The 21,341-nt window shown below is 43.4% G+C and overlaps 1 protein-coding gene across 2 annotated transcripts in view; it reads right to left on the reverse strand.

The window, feature by feature from the left end:
• Positions 1-503: 503 nt before the first annotated feature.
• Positions 504-21,341, reverse strand: part of LOC105248823 (semaphorin-2A) — a 260,142-nt gene continuing 239,304 nt past the window's right edge. For both annotated transcript variants that reach the window (XM_025411511.1, XM_011253830.3), the window contains 8 exons: positions 15,963-16,025; positions 14,850-14,957; positions 13,236-13,506; positions 9,107-9,337; positions 8,390-8,803; positions 7,998-8,274; positions 7,115-7,562; positions 504-6,347 (listed from right to left, as the gene is read on the reverse strand). In XM_025411511.1, coding sequence (XP_025267296.1) covers positions 6,273-6,347; positions 7,115-7,562; positions 7,998-8,274; positions 8,390-8,803; positions 9,107-9,337; positions 13,236-13,506; positions 14,850-14,957; positions 15,963-16,025 — 1,887 coding nt within the window. In that variant the 3' untranslated portion in view covers positions 504-6,272. The remainder of the gene's footprint in view (positions 6,348-7,114; positions 7,563-7,997; positions 8,275-8,389; positions 8,804-9,106; positions 9,338-13,235; positions 13,507-14,849; positions 14,958-15,962; positions 16,026-21,341) is intronic.

Consider the following 21,341-nt stretch of genomic DNA (forward strand, 5'->3'; position numbering starts at 1 on the left):
TGACGTCTGACAGTCAGGGGTCTATAGCCTGCCGCGGCTGCACATGAATCATAGAGTCTGTAATAGCGCGTAATTATTCAAACGGAGAGGATACACCGACATTAAGATTGCTCTATCGATCGCGATAGGAACGGCCGAGGGTTGCGATAACATCGCTTCGTACGTATCGCGTTGTACGATTCTTTTTCTCATTGCTCGTTGATTAAACGTCATGAATCGCGAATTTCGTGTCTCTATCTCTGAAAGTATCCAAAATTAATTGTTTGCAAGTCTGAAGTCTTGTTGTTCTGGAATCTTGCGCTCCAACATTAAACTTACCTGGTTTCTGGAATCCTTTATCCGTCCAAACGTCGTATTATTTGAAGACTCGATTAAATAAGCTTATTAATAACATGTTTTTTTCGATGGAAAAAATCTCCATCGTCTCTCTTTATACCTGAAAAGTCTTGCACGTATTTATAGGACTTGAGGATGTGGATTCAAATGAACAATATACGAATCAATCATTTATTAAAGCAAAACTTTATTATAGCAATAGTGAACAATGGATAACTATTAAAGATTTTTAACATGTTTTTTTGATAAAAATAGCGATTGGATGTTTAGGTAATAGGTGAATATCTAAAAGGGTCTCTTATCGTACGAAATTCTTTGAACTAAAAATTATCTACGGTCGTGTTATTAACGATGATAATCGCACATACGTGTCGATAAGTCTGAATTTTTAGGCGGTGCGTACCGTGAATCGATCGATCATATAATCGGGGCGTATATCTGTATATTAAATTGCAGATTAAACATTGACGTTAATATAATCGCTTTCATTTCGACCTCAAATATTTACAATATTTCAGGCCAAATATTACAAATATTTCCGAAACACACTCCCTTACAATAAATAATAAAAAAATTTGATTTTTTTTACACGAAGATGAGGGTGATTTCTCGAGTGTTAATCGCAATTTTTCGAAAAATTATGCTTCGCACAGCATAAAAAAAAATGTATCTTCATTCTCGACAGACGCAAGATGTGCGTGACATATGCGTGGCCGAATTAATTTAATCGATAAACATATCGCCTGATGCGAACAAACACAACACGTTTAGCAGAGGCGCTTCGAGGAAGATCGATATTCACGAGTACGTTCCATAAACAAAACTGCCGATGCGCCGATGCACGCTCTTACGGCGGCTTTACCTCGAGCGATGCGAAGGATCCGTCCCTTACCGTGCGGTACTAAATTGAATTCCCGTAAGCGGCATATCGGCTTCTACGAGCTTGGAAACGACTCACGGCGCGCTACCGCCCGTCCCTAATTTCCACCCTTGATCGCTCTGCTGTCGACAGGAACGAGCAGAATGCAAAAAAGAAGCGAACCGAAAAGACGGAGAAAAATACGGCGATGATGAAGGATGAGTTTTTCCACGATACGAACGGACTATTAATCTCGCGCGCGCGCGCGCGAGCGAGTTTGCTCCAATTTTCTGTTTTAAGGCAAGATATATCGTAAAAAAGGAGGGGGGAGCGAATTAAAAAAACGATCGTGGGAGAAAAACGGTGCCGATGACACGAGAGCGGAAAGAAAGGCGGGAGAAATTTAAGAGGAAATCGGTCAAACAGATCACATTTTCTCGTTCTTCCGCTAATCTTCGCGGTAAAAAAAAAAAGTGAAGAGAGTACACAGCGAATCTCCTTCCCCGTTCCATATCTCACCCCCTCCTGAGAAATAAATCTACGTTTCCAAAACCACTCGCGAAACCTAAGACAGTCGTCGGCTAGTCCTAGTGATATATCTTAATAAATCGTTATCGGCTATCCTTCACTTCCCTCTCTCTCTCTCTCTCTCTCTCTCTCTCTCTCTCTCTCTCTCTCTCTCTCTCTCTCTCTCTTTCTGTCTTTCCCTCTGCATCGTAATAGTATGTCTCGTCGTAACTAATTATTCAGTTAGGGCGTCTCTTCCTTTCCCGCCCCCCAACCCCTTCCCGTACGCGAGTAACTATCATGTTGCGTTATTCAAAATTGTCTCGCATCGCATACATTAAACCGAGCTATAATCTATCTCGCCTTCGCGGTCGACGTTGCGGGATAATCGACTGGGATTTCGTAGACGCGATGTCTCCGATGTTTCTTCTTTTCTTTTCTTTTTTTTTTTTTTCATTAAAAATGAGTTTCGAGCTCGTATCTCCGCAAACAGCGACAGAATTTGCTCCGATGATCACCGGGTAGGCTTTTCTCGCCAAAATCGATCGTTCCGCTCGCGATATCCCGCCGCATCAATCGCATCCACGCGCAACATACAGTAATCTTACAAATAATATATCTAACAACTTTAGATTCAACTTAGATTGCTTTCCGTGATCACGCCTACTCCAACCCGAAGGGCGCCCTCGTGCACTCGCGTCGGACACTCGGCTCTCTCGCGTCTAGCGAAAAGGAAAAGGAGACCGTTTCTCGTTTCAGGATCGATACCGATTTCTCTTTGCGTTACTATAAACACGCGGTTGACATGACGTGGCCAGTAAGGACTGCACGAGGGCGTTCTTAGCCAAAGTTCGTGTACTTTACTATTCTATCGTAATATTAAGTTTGCTTTTACTCTTTTTATAACTTTCTTTAGATACACGATAGGTAAGTTATTATTCTTTACGTATCAATCCTTGACACATCATGCGATCACACACGCACACACCCACGCACGCACGCGCATACGCATATCCATCCAAACACTCTCTCGACCGCTTCTCTTCTCCAGGCGCGTCTGCGATCCGATACGATCCGGGACGTCGATTGATGGCTGGAGAAATTTGTTTGAGGATGATTTGTAGGTACGTGTGGGACCGAGCGGATCGACGAGGAGCATTCCCGCTAAAAAAGCGCGGAGACTGCGCGCGGAAATTCCGCGAGTGAGATCCTCGTGGATCCGCGCGACGTCGCGGCCAGCCGGTCTCTCGATTTCGTTCTTAACGTGCGTTTAGCCTTAATCCTTACATACGTAATACTATTCAATACTTGTTGAAGCTCATAATAAGTACATACTCGAGGATTAGATTACCGATTATTGTGTTACTCTTACATCTCTCCAAAGTCTAGGTGTACTCCGTTATTCCAATCTCTAAAGTCTCCTCTACGAGGGGTTTTTATCTCTCAGTCGGAGACCCCTCTCGCGTATCATAGGTTGAGCCTTATAGGTACAAAAAGTATGTAAATCGTCGACTGCGACAATTTCTGTACAGAAGTTAATAACAGTCTCCAGGCTCGATCGCTTTTCGCGCTGATGCATTATATCGAGGATACTGCGTGAATACTACGATAACAAAAATGTATCTATGTACAAACGCAATGATAAGGGAGAAACTATCACCGATGCTTCAGAGAATCGAAAATCTGTGTACAGAGAGAGGCGTCATGGCCTCCCCTACAATTTATTATATAGCCTACGTGTGTATATATATATGTATATGATGATTATGGCTGGCTGGGTGCTCTCTCTCGATACGTCGATCGTTTGACAAACCGCGCCAAATGAGAGAATGACCGATAGACGTTTGTTGTCGCGTTGACTGCAAAATGTATGTCGATCTCCGAGGAAAAGTCGGACGGACGCTAACACGAACGCTAATTCCACTACGGTGTGTTGTAAGTCTGTATCATGCATGCTTTTCATGGACGATTACTAAACGAGGACGTATATATGCATTTATGGCGGCGTTGAAATTAGCGGTGAAACGCGACAAATAAATTTTCCGTCGGTTTTGCGCGTGTATCGAGATTCGAAGAATATTTACTTGTTCGGAAACGTTGTTCTTTTTTTTCGCGGTCAGTCCACTTGAGAGATTGAGTGCGAATACTAATTAAAAACATGTTACTTTTCACAATGAGTCTTTCTCGGCAAGATTATTTTTTTATAAAAATATAACGTTGTTATATCTATATACACAGAGAATTACAAAGTCAAAAACGCACTCTCGTATCCGTGTCAGTTCGGAATGTTTCCGAACGTTGTGAGAAATAAGAGCGTTAACGCGAAATCTAGCGACGATAAAATAAGGGAAATAGAATAATACGTAATAAAAATACTGAGATCCCAATATTGAGACGAATCAAGTGTAAGCTAAAAGATCCCAGATGTGTGATTTTGGGAAGCAAATTTCATGGACGCCACGCCACGAGCTCGATTCAGTCAGCAATCTACCTGCGTAGTTAAATTAAAAACACGTTGGAAACGCAATGCCGACTCGACATGCCAGCTCGCTCTCGCGGCGTCGAGTCCGGAAGTCGCGTCGAAACGATCGCTCGCCTCGATGTGTGCCCCAACGTTTACTTCTTAGTGGGCAGTTGTTAGTGCCGCCGATACCGCTGCGGGATGCAACGAGAGATCCGTGGCCGTGTTGATCGAAAACTAATAAGCAAACATGTATATTCTACGCTATTATTAGACTTACCTAAGGAAAGTGTGTACACGTGATTTTTGGAATCAGATATACTATGTACAGTGCACCGGCGCGTACAACACTAGGGTCGCTCGTCAGGTGCGTGACACGTTTCTCGTACGCGCGCGCGCGTCCATCGGGGGAAAGAATCGGATGAAAGGAGACGGGAAATGTACGTTTGAGTCCGAGACCGCAAGGCTTACCGGTTTTTTTTTCCGCGGAAAAAAAGGGTAGATCCGCGTAACACCTTGATCGAAGGAGGAGAATTCTCGACGATGACGACGCGCGGGAGAGACACTCCGGGGCGATTTCTTGCCAATCGGAGCACGACGATTTTCAAGTTTCTGCCGACACACGACACGCGTGCTCTTATCGACAAAATGTACACGCGCGTGTAAAAGTGCGGTGTCATCGCGCGATCGTTTCGCCGTGTCTCTCGGTACGCGCGGGTACCCGAAGAATAATGATGATGATCGAAACGGCGCACGAAAGTTCCGGCAAACAAAAGATAACCCAAGGCGGGAGCTCGCGCGATCGTCGAGACGCGATAGGGGAGAAAAAAAGGATATGTAAGGAGAGGGTCGGGGTGTATTGAGAGGGGGCAGGCGGGGTGTGCGAGAGTAGAAAATAGGCGTGTGCGCGCCGCAAAAGTGGCGAACGTGATATGGAAAGCTAACCAGCGTCGCGCGAGTACAGAGCGCAGCTCGCACGAAGGTCTCTCTAAAGGTCGATAATAATCTCATATGTAACCTGCGTGACGTCGTAAACGCGCCGTTGGCCACGTTTTCGTTTTTCTCTCTCGACACGACGTTTCACGTCTTCTCGAGCCGTAACGGCCGTTGTTCTATCGATGCTCTCTCTCGTCGTCAGAGAATTATACTTTCCTTCCGTGTCCTTTCTCTCTCTCTTTGTCTTGCTCTTTCTCTTCGGCCGTTTCTATCACAGATGCGAAAAACTGCGGGAGAAGACGCTTTCCATTCTTGAACGCACCGCTTAATCTCGACGATTTTATTGATAATCGATATCTCATTACGGTGATATCGCGATCAACATGGTATCTATCGAGAGGCTCCGATATCGTATGTACACAATTCCTCGTAGTCTCGCAAATCAATGAAAAATCTGAAGAGATGAAAGTGCGTTTCTCCGCAACAGCTTCCACACCGACCAGTCTCCATCACGGAATTTTATCCGCGATGCCATCCGTCCATTCCGAAGAACCACTCTTCCGCGAATGCGCATCCATATTGAAATTTACGAGCCGAGAATCGTCTCACTTTTTCGGCGGCATTCCTCGCGGTATTACCTCGTCATCGCCGAGAACACACTCGCTGCGTCAGCGTCCGATCTCTCTTTCTTTCGCGCGACTCGTGCGCGACACGTCTATTTACAGCGTTAAGCGAGTACAAAAAAACATACGTAACGGAAAGCGGGATGCGCGGCCAGAACGAAACTGGAATATAGTATCTCTGATATCTTCTGACCGCCAATGAAGTCGTCGACGATCACTCGCGATCGGCAGCGCGACGAGAAGCAATCTCGGGCACAGTGGCACAAGTAATAGTATCAATATGCACGATCGATCGCGCGTACGTTTCTCGCACTCACCAGATTTCAGTCCTTTCATCGCACAGTTCACGAATCCGCGTTCACGATCGGTCTCAATCGCTCGAGAGACCTCGGGTGACCAACGAGCCGAGCGCGGTAACGTGACCGGCCAGCAAGAAGGTCAGACTCGTCCAGCCGGTCGTGGTCCAGCCGCGATTCTTCGGCGGGACGCTTATGCGTATCATGGCGTCATCGTGATCTCGGCTCGACGAGGGACCCAACGATCGGCTCCATCAGACGAGGGGCGTGCCGTACACCTCATTCGTGTGTACATTCTGATTGCTGTCGTTTTGCCTCGAGGCGCATTGCTGTAACAGAAAGCGCGTACGATGCTGTGAAAGGAAATGCGTCATCGAAACTACACGTCGACGATCTAATTGGTCGCTAATCAGCTGATCGCGCAACATATTTCTACACAAAAAACTATTATTCCATGATGTTGGGCAAATGTTGGAAAATGAACATCTTGATACGGGAGTGTGCGAATATTTACAAAATGGAACGAATTGGACATTTGCTGATAATTTCGCCGTGTAAATTAAATTGATTTCGATAACGCGTAAGAATTGTCATTGCATAATGCGTACAATAGTATAAACGATTTTGAACGATCGCGAAATAATTTCCATTTGCCGCTATCAACCGTGCAATTAAATTTATCGATATACATTATCGATTTATGGATATGCGCCCCCCCATAGGGTATTTTCTCACAATAAACTCTCTCTACCTCGCGTCGCGCAATTTTGATGATAAATATTTAATTTCCGCTTTCCCATACCAATATATATAAAGATAACTATATATATATATATATATATATATATATATATATATATATATATATATCAAGAAAGAGAGAGAGATTTCTCTGAATTGTATGTCGCTTTGCAATGCAAATTTCGAATGGTTTAATAATGATTTGTGACAATTCTATCTGGCAAACGGTGACGATAATATCTGAGATACGGCAGTTATTTCGCTCGCATTTAAAAATGTTTCCGGTTTCCGAGAAAGATCATATCGGTGCGATAAATAATCTGAGCGGAGGAAGAAAAAATGTGAATCGACTTACCGCTTGCTTTCTTTCCCAGCTCTTCATCGCCGACTTGTACTTTTCAAATTCGTGACACCAGTCCGAATAGATCTTCTGGTAGTCGTTGGACTTGGCGGGGGCGGAACACCTGTGCGCGTCCACGGTGATGTTGTACGAGCACAGAAGAGCACCGCCGAGCCAGCAATCGTATCTCCCGGCGTCCTGCTCGTTCACGCCGACGATCACCAGACCCTTCTCCGAAGTCTCGATGAACTTGTCGCCGCCGGCGCCGTACTTGTACGCGATCTGATATCTGCCCTTCTCTTTACTATAATGGTACCACCGTACCTCTTGATTCGCTAGTACTTCCGGCATTTTTACGAAACATCCCAGATGCACCGACTGACCCCACGTGACGACCAACTTCCGTTTGCCGACGCTGCTGTCGCAAACGTCGGCTGTGCTGTTTGACACATCCTGAAGAAGCCTACGCGAGAAAAGGCAACAGTCACGCTGCAATTCTTTCGCAAACGTGTAATCTCGAATATTTATTTATACAGTTTTCCTGTAATTTTATTTTGAAATATTTCGCGAAATTGAATTTTGATTCGCTAGCTGCAAAATCTCTTTTTTTTTTTTTTTATTTTTATTTTTTGCCGTAAAAAGTATTTCATTTCACCGAGAGAAATGAATTTGTGGTAATCGAAATATACGATGCGTATAAAACCGGCGCGAATATTTCCGTTTCGAAGTATTTCCGTGTCGTAATTTATAATTGAACGATTAAATCATGACAGAAATCAATATTAGGTTCCATTCTTTATAGCATGGATACATCACGCGTAAAATTACTAAGACGATACATCGTTCTCGTACAATTTTCAAATCAAGTCACGCATGCGAAGAGTACAATGGCACTTACCCAGGTTCGTAGGGTTTGCACGTGTTTGTATCCTTATCCCATCCGCAGTATGGATCGTGGACGCATCGCAGGCAATTGTCGTATCGTCGCGTGCACATTACCAGATCGATCTGCTTTATCCGGTGATCCGACGCTACGTAAAGAGCCTTATGCTCCTTCGAAATTTCCATGGCTTGTATCGGTTCGCCTGGCGTGACATCGAAAACGTCCAGCAAGATCGACTGGGATTCACCGTTACTGTCGATCCACTGTACCACCTTGTGAACGCGACCATCGCCTATACGCAAAGAGGAACACGTGCTTTACGTATTTTTATATCGAAGGATAAAATAAATGGATGAAATCGCGATCTGTATTCACAGCGCGATGTAGATAGTAGGACGAATACTTACTGGAACCAGCGTAGTAGACGGTGTAATCCAGATCGATACCGACAAAGTCGATGCGAAGCTTATCGACGACCAATCGCGTGAGCATGACGTCCCGCTTGTAGAAGACCGGCTTTTCGTTCTCGTGCGAGATCGCGGAGTCCATGAGAGGATGGGACCTTATGAAATTCAAAACGGTGTCCGGCAACGTTTCCGTGTCGTTGACGCATTGGCCCGGACGCGGTTCCGGAACTTTGTTGGATAAGACTGGTAGCCACGCGCTACTGCTGCTTGCCTGTTCCTTGAACTTTCCGCGGAAAGCTTCTTGAATAGCGTTAATATGAAAGGAACATATCGCGGAGCCCATTAATCCGTTCGTCGATGTAGTGAAGGTGCCGTAAAAATGCGTGTCATCACCTGGTACCTTGTAAATGCTCTCTGAATAACGAAAATACAGTGACGTCAATTATAGACACCATAACAGTCACATAGACAGTGTGTGTGAATATTAAATTAATTAAAATACAAAAAAAATTTGTTATATACTTCCACATATATATTAATATATTTATATAATAATTTGTGATAACAATAACGTGTTATAACATCTCTAAAAGCAAAATTAAATTCTGAGAGTAAAGCAGAAGTAAAAGTAAATTAAATATACTATAACGTAAAATATACACACACAGCTGTGCGAAAATATATTTCGCGTCGCCCACAGTATACCCTGATACTCACGTATCTCGTTGAAATAAAACGGAAACTCGCCGGGTATCGAGCAGTTCAACCTGGCCTTGAGGTACGTGGCCCAATTTTGCGCGAGTATATTTTTACCACCAGTGTCCCTTTTGCAAACTCTCGCCACACGGGAGTACACACTTTTACCGCAGTTGATGTATTCGACCGCGGTCTCGCGGAAAAAGAAGAACACGTGGCTGCCGATGTCATACGCGCCTACGAAGTTCGGCTCTGAAAAAACAGACGAGATGCATTAACGTTAACGTTAGTTTTTTTTTTTAATTTCTTTTTAAAGGCGTCGTAAACTCATTTCGATTCGCGTTCCTCGACATGCGTTCTTTTTTTCGCTGAGTGGCGAATATTTCTCGGTCGCATGTTTCAACGAGTTTATACACACGCTCGTGTATAATCTAGCCGTTAGCATCTGCCTCATTTTCATACGTCAAAATAACTACAGCAGATAGTTCGCGTAGGTAGATAGCTACCTACTCTGCAATAATCGCGCGCAATAATAATCGCGAATCGAGTACTCGCCGCGGGCGGGGCGCGACGATATCCTTGCTCGTTCTGCATAAAAACTTTCATCGCCGGGACTGTGTTTAAACTCCGCTCCAGACATGGGCAATCTCCCCGAATTCCGTTTAACCGCAGGCATTTCGTGCGCAACGATATTATTTTGCAACCGCTTTAGCAGCAAATGGAAGCGCAAAAACGGGGAACACGTAGCGAGATTAGATTGGAAACCATGCGCTTTAATTGTGTTTCCTTGATAAAGACGATTTGAGAAGCAGAATTGGAATGAAAGAATAACTTTGTTGCAAAATTATCTTATAATGATCTCAAAATTCAGTCTCGTTAAATGCATATACAATACCTGAATGAAATCGCAATTTACCAATGTCAAGCTGGGCGAGATGAAAAAACTATAGGCGAGAAAAGAAAGCGAACAACGCATCGAGTCGGCTTTATCATTGCGCCTCGCGTAGTTGAGTTATAAGTTCGGTATCATCTTCGAATGAGATAAGTTGCGCGCGAGAAAGAGTCCGAAATAACTTTGCAACGGTTTCCGAGTTCTTTGCCAACAAACGGCGAGAGGGAGGGGCTCGAGCAACTCGGGGAATATCACGCGACTTTATCACTCGAGTTCGTTAGAAATAATTTATTAAGGATTAATTTAATTATCTTGCTGATTTTCGACGAGCGAGCTCTGATTAATCGCACGGTTATTCGCGTTACTCGCGCCAAAAATACAGTCCGAAAAATCGAGGAAATCGGCCTCGACATGCGAAATCGTCCTTTAATCTTGGCGTAATTGCTTGTTGTGCCGAGGAAACTGATTTATCTCACATAACGGTCGCAGTTGGAGTTCGGTGACGCGAGAAAATGACGAAGGAAATCGAATTTTTCCGCGTTCGAATCGCGCCGCCAGTCAGGCTCTCTTGTCAATTTTACATTATGCGGCGGCGTTCGACTGGAGGCCGCAATCTCTCTCACGGTTCAGCGATTAAATCGATTGTCTGACGCTTTCGACAGCGGAAGTTTGATATATCGAGACGGCACATGTAGAGAGAGATAAAGGGAGGCCAAGAGATCAGCTACGAAGCAAGGGGAATGCAAAATTATTTAGAAACGATAAGCTTCGATTGTTAGTGCATTTCATCACTGATAAAGAACAACATGTAGCGCTATTTGAATTTTAAAAATATACTCCGCAGGAAAAGAGTTCGTTGCAATATACCCCAAAAAAGACTTTAAAGTTAAATGCAGCAAGTTTGAGAAGATGGGCGATGCGCGATAATATTGATAATGACGAAGTGCCATTTCGCACGCGCTGAATTCGCGAAAGTAGACTAGTTCGTCAACTAGTTATTCAGAGCTTGTTAAGAAGTCCATTGCGCGTCTTACTCTTTATTTTTCTTCATCTCCCTTCCATTCACGATTTACCTTCCCGTACCGAGTTTTCCTTATCATGGCCTCGCGCCACGAACCGCATCAGTCTTCATTGCGCTCGCTTTGCCGTCAAGCAGTGACACAAGAAAGAGAAACTACGAGAGCAAAGAAGAAAGAGGAGGAGGAAGGGTCGGCGAATCTTCCTCGCCGTCAAAGACTAGCGTGCGGAGAGAGTTCATCCGTCTCTTCCGAGACTCTCGCCTCCCATTTAATCAACGCTTTTGTTAATAGACAAACTCGATGCGGAGAATGGTCCTTGATGGTGACGCGCTCGCGCTCGGTAGGGCGCTGAACGAAGGTTCCGCTCCGGAGGCGGAGGAATAGTAGGCGGCTGAGACCAAAGATAAGAGAGGGAGGAAGAAAGAGGGTGTGCGTGTGTTAACGAAAGGGCTGCGCTCCGACTCGAAATTAAACGACGAAACAAATGGCTAATCATGCGTCCCGTGGGAGGGTGCGAAGGATACAAAGTAGGACTAAGTTATTCGTCTGCTCTACAGCTTTTGCCGCTCCAGCATACCGCGACCCTACTATACTCAACGACAACGACAACGACGACGAAGACGGTGGCTGAAAGAGCGAACTCGAGTGGTGGCACGCTTCGCCGGAGTGAGGAAAAGCGGAAGCGGCCCCTCTCGAGAAATACAAAGCAGCCGCCTACCGTCCCGCACCATTATTCCGCGTGTCGCGCGCAAATGCTCACCACGGAAAGGATTGCGGTGCGACACAAGGAAGGAGTTAAAATTAACTCTTTTATCCGGGCAAGCCACTTTTCTCCCTCGAGTCGAAAGAGGAAAAAAAAAAGATTTTCGTCGAGATAATTAATAAATTAAAAATTTTGATTTTGAAGAAAATTTCAATATTTCCGACGTACCATAAATTTTTGTTGCAATGAACCACGAATAATATTCGGTACGAAACGTAAAATATTCGTGGAACGAAACTTTTTCTCAACCGTCATTTTTAACATTTTTAACCGTAGTCAGCAGAAGGTTTCGAATAGAGCAGAATTTCGATATTAAACGGCCGTGTAACTAAATTTTCGACGTATTGCTCGTGTCCCGTCACGACTGACGAACCTAACGAATCAGATTCTATTTACACTTGATCATCGCAAATCAGTGCGCTTCGCCCCTACCTCCCGCGAGTTACGCTATTAAATTCCATGTCGGATTGTATGTCTATATTCGACGCACGTCCTAATCTACATTTTCCAATTTCCTTGCCAAGCCGCTCCCGCCTGCCGTGCCCCTCACGTTCGCGCTCCGATAACGAAAAATCGAGAGAATCGCAATAATCTCGACCGACGAATCAGGGAGCCGGTAAAACTGATTAAAGCTCGGCCTGCGCGGGACTCTGGCGAGGGGTGGAAAGGAGAGAAGGGGTTTCCGGCGGACGACGGGAAAACTTTAACTTCTTCTCGGTCGGCTCGCTTTCTCTCCCTTCCCGAGAAAGAGGAGGGTTTACTTCGTCGAGAGCGCAGCGTTTAGGACGAGGCAGATCGCGTCAGGATGTTATTTTATTACCCCGCTCGTGGAGCGAGAAAGAAAGCTAGAGAGAGAGAATCGGGCACCCTCTAGTTTACTTCGATACCTTCATCCCGCTGCCTTTCCGCGCGAGTCCTTCGCGTCGTCGACGACGCAGGCAACGGTACCCTTGGAAAATAGGCGGGGCAGTTTATTCGCATCCATTTGAACCCGAAGCGTGTTCCCGGCTGATGTCTGGGGTCCTACTTCAAAGCACTCTCCGTCTATTTCCCAAACAGCACCCTTCCCGCTCGGTTTCTTCGCGGAAAACCTATTTCGCTTTTTAGCCGATCTAAGCGTCTGTCCCTTCCTCCTGTTAATGCTACGCTCTCTAAGTCTAATGGAAATTTTATTGTTGCTCCGACACGCCGTAATTATTGAGCTTCGAGCAAAGGTTCCTTTATAATGACGTATGGAGTTCCAAGTATTTCTAATAGAACGTAGCGATCAATACCCAGTGAAGTGAAGACAGAATACGGAATATAATTACGAGTTTAAAAGATATTATACTATAGTTCAAATATTAAAGAAAAAAGTATGTATTTATGCAAATCATTAAATATATTATTATCTTTTATAGTAATTTAATATATCGATATTATAATATTGAGTTTAAATACTTTTAGTAATGACATTGTTTGAGAAAGAATACTCACTGTCGAGCCACTTGGAATCGTACTTGAGCGTTCTTTTGAAGCTGAACGCCTTGCGACCGGTAGTCAGATTGTAGAGATCCGTGCGGAAGATTACGGTATCGGCTTTGGTGAACTCGGCATTCGTGCCGGAATAAAGAGCTGGCAAGTCCCCAGGATTGCCCTTCTCGACCCAAACCGCCGTCGAATTGTCCGCAGGATCGTAAGGGCACTTCGCGATACCCATTCCCACTCCCGGAACATACTCGTGACGGGGTAAGTGAGTCAGATTGCTCTGAAAAACATCATTTGGGGAACAAGATTAGATTGGGCACTAATAAGACATTACAGAGGCTAAAAGAAGTAGATTATAGTGCTAAAGAATTTTTTAATCTAAAATTATCAATTTAATATTATTGAAAACTTCAATTTAAACTACTGAGGAATAATAAAATGTTACATAATAAGAAATAGTGTTTAATTAATAAAATAATATAGAAATATATATTAAAATCGATTGAAATTAATAAAAAACTAGCGATAATAAATTAATCTCAATTACATATTGCATAAGTGGGACATGTTAAAGAAATCTTTAGAAAATTTAATCAGACATGGCAAAAATAAGAAATAGATAATAAATGCGTCAGATTTATTTGTAAATATTGTATAATATATAATCCTATATATTATATTTACAACTTTCTCATTTAATATAAAATATCTCTTGAAATAGTCCAACTTTATTTAACAGCCATAATCTGGAGCAACGTAAGCGGCCGGATGTCATTATTACGTGAGATGTTACGACACACTCGAGACCCATAACGTTTGGCGAAGCGAAACTCATGTGTCTTTTCGCGTCGTTAAACACGAGTATTTAAACGTAAGATTCATTCATCTGCTCTAATTACCTTGATATGATACAGAAAATTTTGCAAATTATATCGCATGGATTCCTATACTATCGCGATAACGTATATGAATTTCTTTCTATCAATAATAGCATTATTCATTATAGCTTTAAATATTTCGACGAGAATTAAATTGGAACGTATTATAGAGGAATGCGTGAGTGGCGGTGAAATTTATTCGTAACGCGAAAATTAATTAACGATATTATTTTCAGATGCCTTGTCGTGTTCTGTTATTAATTAATTAAATTAAGCGTAAAGTAGTATAAATCGGCGTGCGTTGCGCACATCGCGCTGCATCCGTAATACGTTTCAAGGGAAGTCGTGAATGTATTTAACATCGTTTTACATTTTCAATTTTCGATAAACAAATGACAGCGCATGTTTAAATGTATATACGTATATTTTTTTCGGCCTTTTCCAATCCAGTCACAAACCGATGCGTATTATAAAATCAAATTTAACGAATTTGTTTAGTATGCATCGGAATTTATAAGATATAAAAGAATGGAATAACAAGTATACGAGAAAAGAGGGAATAATGCGGCAAATATTTGTTTCGATATTCTGCCATGAAAAGAGAAAAATAATTCTTTATATATTATAATTAAAAGTTTATATATACATTTAATTTATATTTATATATATTTAACATAAAAAAAATTAAATAAAGAGCTATCTTACATATTCTAATTTCTCGATTAAAAACAACATGGAAACTTACATAAATCACCCAATCCTTGGGCGCGTGGGCGTTCGTGCCGCATATGTAGAGCCGATTGCCATCTCCCATCGGTTGTATCACCCTTATATGGTTCCGGCAGTCAAAGTGCTGGGGGGAAAAAAAGGTAGAGAGAAGAAAATTAAATTCGGCAGTACGACGTGCGTTTCGGCGACGAGGAGAGAGTCGCAGGAAGTACGGACAACGACAGAGTTGAATATGCTCGTCGCTCCGTCTCTCTCCCTCGCTCTTCGTACTTTTCGGGAAAGCGGGAAAAGCGCGTCGCGATTCCGTCGCGGTCGATCACGTCGCGCGCGTATTTCGCGGCGAATCGGCGGGAAATGAATTGGCTTTGTCGTCACGTAGGGAATATTTGCGTGGACCTTACACCTCAACGACGACGCACACACGATGCATACGAATGAAGCCGTGATAAGCGTACGCGCGTCTATGAGGCGGAACGCGATCGTGCCCGCGTTTTATCACCGTGGCCGCGGTGCGGGATTTCCAAGTACGAGTAAAAATGAACACGGAGGGATTAAAAACGTTTTACGGTTAACGCGAATTTTCGACCGAGATACGGCGAGAATGCGATGAGCGGTGATTTGAAAACTCGTAAATTTTCTATCGTTATTACGATATTTATGCCGCGATAATGGCACTTGTCTAATTGGACGATCCCAATAGAGGTTTATGAAATACGTACGTTAATTCAGAAATTACAACATGGTGCTAGAAGTCATTGCAGATTATTCGCGAGAGACGAGAGCCGCGCAGTGACACCTTTTAGCGATAAAGATACAAACGAGATACGTTCCTTCTCAGATCCGCGACACCGCAATGTCTATTAAAGAGCAAGCTTGCGTCTTTCGTTTCGTCTTTGCGCGCCGTCAAAGAAAATAGTTTTTTATTTTAGCATGTCGGTGCTGGCTCGCGATTCTTTTTCTTCTCGACATTACGTTCGACATCTTTTTCCGTAATCACGATTCTTCCTCGTTTCGTGAGACGCTCGGGCCAGTTTTGCCTCCTCTCCCTCCCCCCTCCTCCCCAGTACCGGAATTAAAATTCTTTTCAAAGAGATGGAGCGAAACCAAACCATGTGAAAAAAAAACCTACCTCCGATTTGCCTTTGGACACGCATTGTGCCACGTTGCTGGGCTCCAGATTCAGGGCATCTCTCTGCAACAAAGAAAAGAAGACATGAATTTAGATTTGCGTGAATAGATTCATTTCCGAACAAATTATTGGTAAGAAAATTTAAAGATATGCTTTTTACACATATGTGTAATATTTTCCGCGATATATGGTCATGTCCTAAATATTTCGTATTGAAAGAGAGTAATGTTTCGAGCGGGGTGTCATAATTATACGCCCCCTTTTGGGGAAAGTGTGCCTCTTGGCAAGTGCGCACTTCTACAGGCAGGCCGCTCGACACGCTCGACCTTACGAGAGGCGTCAAAAGTGCACACTTGACAATTTGCAAGCTCAGCGTGTTGCGCCGTGGCAGCCCCTCGTAACGTAATCAGGAAAGCGCTACAAACGCGTCGGAATAAGGTCAATATTCCGAGAGAAGGATATTCGAGCGAAAATAACAGAACTTCTCTCTTTGCTTTAAAAGGCGCCCCCAGTTGTTTCACGTGCGACACGATATCCTCTACGCTAATCGTGCATGAATGCAACGCGATGTTCCTGCGTCGAAGGGAAATACTTAGAGAAAATTAGTTTCGTAAACGTGAACGTTCGGATCGTGCGGATCGTGTTGATCCCGCCTCTCGTTCGATGCACTTTGTGCATCTATGTCGATAGATGCGATCACAGTCCGTAGAAAGCGATTCGTTTGCACGGCCAATCGGCCGAAACGCGTCGGACTTGATGATCGATCTCCCATGGATGCGTCGCGTGCCACACATCCTCGCGAGTGTCACTGCCAGAAACGACATTGTCCTGGGCTGGAATGTAAGGGCGAGCCAAAACAGCGTTCTCCCCGACGTTGATCTACGACCAATAAATTATCGAAAGAATCGCGGCGCTCTCTCTCTCTTTCCATCTCTTTCTCGCTGAACGAGCTATATCGAGAGCGGACTAAAAAGAGGACGTTAAATCATAACGGTTTCCGCAGGGTACAAACGCATTATATCTGTGCGATTGAAAGCACCAGCTCGAGAAATACTCTCGAGCGCGTGCAATCATTCCGGTGAACCTAACCGAGCGAACGTTATCGATCGTGTGTAGCATCGTTTGTGAATTTACATTCCAAAGCGAATGGACTTCGCATACTCGGCGCCAACTGGTAACGCACTAAACTCCCCCGCATTGCGGAGCAGATAAATATACAATATTGTTTCTACGTACGATTCTAACCGAGGTCGGAAAGTCACATCCCGTGCACAATTTGTCGAATAGAATGTACATTGGCGGGAATCCAGGGGACGCGATTGAAGTGGATACGACGAACGAGCATGATTTGCCTCGGCGCACACGATATATCTATGCACGCTCGCAATATTCCGAACGAGCTTGGAGTGGCCCATTATAAACATAATCCACTTACAAACAATGTACCGCAGTCTACTTTACGCAAGTAGCTCGCGACTGCGACCGGTAACTTCGATTCGCGAGTTTCCGATGAACGCGTGTGCCACGAAACAATAACGGACTACTCGCTTCTATTCCGTCTCGCTCGCGCTTGTATTGTCCTCTTTAATTTAACGAGCTACTGATTTGTATATTCGAATAACTACTTCGTCGTCTGTCTCCGATTGTTCGCCCGAGAAGATTCGCGATTGGTTCGCGCGAATTCCATCTAGGAAAAGCGTTAAAATCATTTAACGATCCGTGCTCTTCCCATCCACGGGGGCATTATTGATATAACGTATTACTCGTTAAGCATCGTGGTATATTAAGAGGTCGATTGTACACAGCAGGTAGCTTGGCGGTAATTAAAAGCGAAGCAATTCCCGGTATCCGCGCTTATCCGTGTTCCAGCGCGGATCTTCTCGTTATACTAATCATCGCAACCCGACCGTGAACCCGGAACGGAGATAGGAGCGCGAAGAAAATAGCGGAAAGGGGTGGCGGATGGGGAGAATCTTTGCGGAAGAAATGAAAGCGAGAAGAGACAGAGAGAGCTTTTCCCTATGCGTTCCTCCTACATACACAAGTACAATACATTGATATTTAAACGTGCCAACTGACGACAGAAACTGACGACAGAATCGTATAGGATTATGATTTCGGGCATGTGAGTTTTTAAGCGTTCGCTTTTAGTTAAATACAATATATTATTCGATAATGCGTGTCGTCAATAATGACGAAATCGTAAAACATGATTCAAATTATTAATTAGATTTTCGACTAAATTTTGTGATTAAATTAATCGGTAATTAATTCAATCAAATGACAAAATTGCCTGCAGCAAAATTTCTAATTACATAATTCATATCTTTTTAAATTTAATCTTTTTTTCTATTTGTCGAATAACAAAAAGTTAATGATTCCGTCTACACATTGATAAAAATTAAATTGCAGCGGTTCTCAATCAAAGAAGAAATCGCCGAAAAATTGTTCGAAAAAAAAAACATGTGTATATATTTTTTTCTTCCGCGAGTTGTTCAGCGAATAGGTACAGCTGTCGGCGGTAATATTATCACTACGTCGCGATGCATCATTTTATCTGCACTGCCTACGATGCCATTAACTTTATAGCACCAGCGTGTCTGCCAGCATGCAAACACCTCGACTTCCATTACCGGTGATGATATGATACACCGACTATTAAATAAAAATATCTCCCGTCATCTCGCCGATGTCCTACTCTAAAACTTTAGGAATCTGATTGTCGCACGGATTTTGCTCTTCTTTCGCCATTTCTCTTTTCTCATTTTTGCAACAGATTTAAAACGTCACACATTTTCTTCTCTTATATCTTCAGTTTTATCTTAATTGGAGATTATAAAAGCGTCAAAATTTCAATATTTCTTCAATCAGAAAATTGATAAATCAATCAAGTAAAGTCTTAAGGCAATATTTTAAGCAGATATGAAATCAGTTCCATTTTAACACTCTTTGTTTGCCGCGTTCAGATCAATGGAGAAAGGTCATGTGTTTCTTCCATTCAAAAGCATACGAGTCGCTGATTTGTATGCAATAGAGACTTTCAGACAGTATTCGGACGGAGTTGATTAAATTCGTGATTACGATGATGATATCAACATAGAAATGTTCAAAAGTTGTCATCGCTCGCGCGCGAACTCGCTCCCTCGCCCACCCGTCCCTTCTTTTTCTTTATTCCGCTCCGGGTTTAATCATCGTCGCGACTCGCGTTGAAAATTCCTATGTACGAGTGTATGCATTTCTGCAGCATGCTAAAAGCGGCTTGCGGGTGATTAGTTTCCTCGAAACGAAAGTGCACTCTGTACATCCGTGTCTTTGTCGTTGTCGCCACTGATTTTCGCCTTTCCATCCCTGCTGCTTTCAGTGATAGTTCGCTGAATGATTACGAACATGGTATTAAAAGCACGCAAATGGATTATAATTATCCTCAAAAATGATTGTTACTTTGAGATCCGACGTGAATTATTGAATTAAATTCTTAATTCATTTTAACGAAAAAGAATTGTGCGCGTTTTTTCCCCTCTAATATATGCGAGCGTGTGATTCTGGAGAAGCTGTTCTCGCTTTTTTTAATAATAAAAGAAAACACACCCCTCGTACATGCATATTTAGGATTACTTTCTTTCCAAGAGCAAATAGAAAAACATTGACGCGGATCAACGTTCTTGCCAACATCGGGGTGGTCTGAGGAAGGACAAGATGGAGAAAGTGGAAGATCAGTGTATGCAAGGAAAAGGTATAATTTACCGCGCTAAAATATTAAAGGCAGAAGACTACTGTGGCATCCCCCCAGGGTATCGACACCCCCTAACCTCGGAAATTCGGAGAACGTAACGGTACCTGCGGCTCCTTTAAAAATTTACGAGTCGAGGCCACCGCGGCGCTTTTTATCTCATCAAATAGTAATGTCGGGCATTGGACCGTTAAGAGACGAGATCCCCTCAGACTCTCCTGATCACGTGCCACGACTATACTGTCGTAGTATCGGAGAAAAAAGAATATCTCTTATCATATTTTCGATTCAAATCATTTAAAAAAAGACTTTTTTTTCATATATAATTTTTCCTTCCATCTGATTTTTTCATCCGACAAATATGTTTTACGGAAAGATGGTAAAAGAAAATTTCAACGATACGACCACTTGAATGAAATGTATAAAGAATGAATATCCTTGTGATAAATTCATGAAGAAATGACGTATGATGTATTGTCGACCAAGCATCATATTATCTCTTTCACGTCGAGCGATGTCTACATCTTTGATTCGCAGTCGTGTCAGATGATAACCTTTGTTACGCATAAAATTTTCGCGAACCGGCCTGACATTTCAGCAGGACGAAAAGTGCCTTTCGTTGTCGATCGGCACCGTAAGTCACTTTTTCCTAATGGAAACCGTCACTTGGCACCTTCTCGCTCTCTCGCGGCCCCGCACGGCTGGAGACGCGCGGCAGGGGGAAAAAGAGGGAAGGAGTGAGAGAGCCCGGGATTCAATCTGCATTCAATATTGATTCCAATCCGATATCGTGGATTTCCATTTTTGTGATTTACTTCTTACGCCGACAGCACTGGCTGGTACTATCTGTAGTACGAAAGAGGGTGTTTTTCGAGGGTCAACCCCAATGCATACCGATGTCGCGTCGTTATCGATCAAATTTTTCAAACGATAAATAACCTTGTCTCGATGATGATACTCACTCGTGATTCTCTCGATGCGCATCGACGGCTGAGCGATCGACTTCCAGCAGAAAGCTTTTCGGTTATTCGTATCAATTACGGTAAGCCAATGAACTAGAAGGAATTCCTTAACGATCAAAGTTCCAACACGACGAGAAGTTGGCGGAAGACGTAACTTCCATCCGGAGATAAGAAATTATCGATCTGATTTTCATCCTGGCGCGAACTATGGTATAATATGCTTTGTTAAATCGTTCAGAATAGCTCAATAAGATAGCTGGAACAGATCTGCTTTTGCATTTTATCATCTTATTACCTATTTATATCACTGTGCCGCGAACAATTTCAGCGAGAGCTCGTTTAATCCGCGATTTTACAACCGCGCAAGTAACATCCTCATTAGCTTAAAAGAGCATTCATCGTAAGAGCCGAGTCCAAGCGCAAAAACTCCTTTGAGCAATTTAGAATCGTTCACGCGATTCTCGTCAGTTGTGCCATAGAGTGTATTTGAGCACCGCGGCATTCACGTTCGTTCCTTTTTTTATTTTCTACGGGCGTTTTAATGACAGTCTGGGACCAAGTATTTTACACGACGACGACGACGACGAGAACGATGGCGAAGGGTCTGTATGGCTATTTAAACACTTTCACCATAAATTCGCAAGTGAGGATACTCCAGTCTTGTTCGCGCCACCTTTCCTCTCGCAC

The sequence above is a fragment of the Camponotus floridanus genome, unplaced genomic scaffold (genome assembly GCF_003227725.1).
Source record: "Camponotus floridanus strain SB8 unplaced genomic scaffold, Cflo_v7.5 scaffold4, whole genome shotgun sequence".
Classification (NCBI taxonomy): Eukaryota; Metazoa; Arthropoda; class Insecta; order Hymenoptera; family Formicidae; genus Camponotus; species Camponotus floridanus.